The sequence below is a fragment of the Buceros rhinoceros genome, unplaced genomic scaffold (genome assembly GCF_000710305.1).
Source record: "Buceros rhinoceros silvestris isolate BGI_N320 unplaced genomic scaffold, ASM71030v1 scaffold27432, whole genome shotgun sequence".
NCBI classification, from domain to species: domain Eukaryota; kingdom Metazoa; phylum Chordata; class Aves; order Bucerotiformes; family Bucerotidae; genus Buceros; species Buceros rhinoceros.
The window spans coordinates 3,596-3,844 of NW_010399875.1; the positions used below are offsets into that span (position 1 = coordinate 3,596).

A 249-nucleotide genomic window follows, 5' to 3' on the forward strand; every position below is an offset into this window, starting at 1 on the left:
TCCGTGGCCCCCTGAGCAGCCACCGTGCCCCCTATGAAACCAGCCCCCGTCCCTGCTGGCTGAGAGCCCAGGACACTGGGCTGGGGTGGGGACACGTGTGCCGTGCCTTTGGTGACTGTAACCCCCCCGTGCCCCACCCCAGGTCTGCATCCGGAAGCAGAAGGGGGAGATCCTGGGTGTCGCCATCGTGGAGTCGGGCTGGGGCTCCATTCTGCCCACGGTGGTCGTCGCCAACCTGATGCACGGGGG

The 249-nt window shown here is 68.3% G+C and overlaps 1 protein-coding gene across 1 annotated transcript in view; it reads left to right on the forward strand.

Moving 5' to 3' along the window:
* The window catches only part of LOC104489500 (amyloid beta A4 precursor protein-binding family A member 1-like), a gene marked incomplete at both ends in the record, with an annotated part of 2,655 nt that extends 2,411 nt beyond the window's left edge, over nucleotides 1-244 (forward strand). Inside the window, one exon of the mRNA XM_010131665.1 lies at nucleotides 143-244. Coding sequence (XP_010129967.1) covers nucleotides 143-244 — 102 coding nt within the window. The remainder of the gene's footprint in view (nucleotides 1-142) is intronic.
* Nucleotides 245-249: the final 5 nt, after the last annotated feature.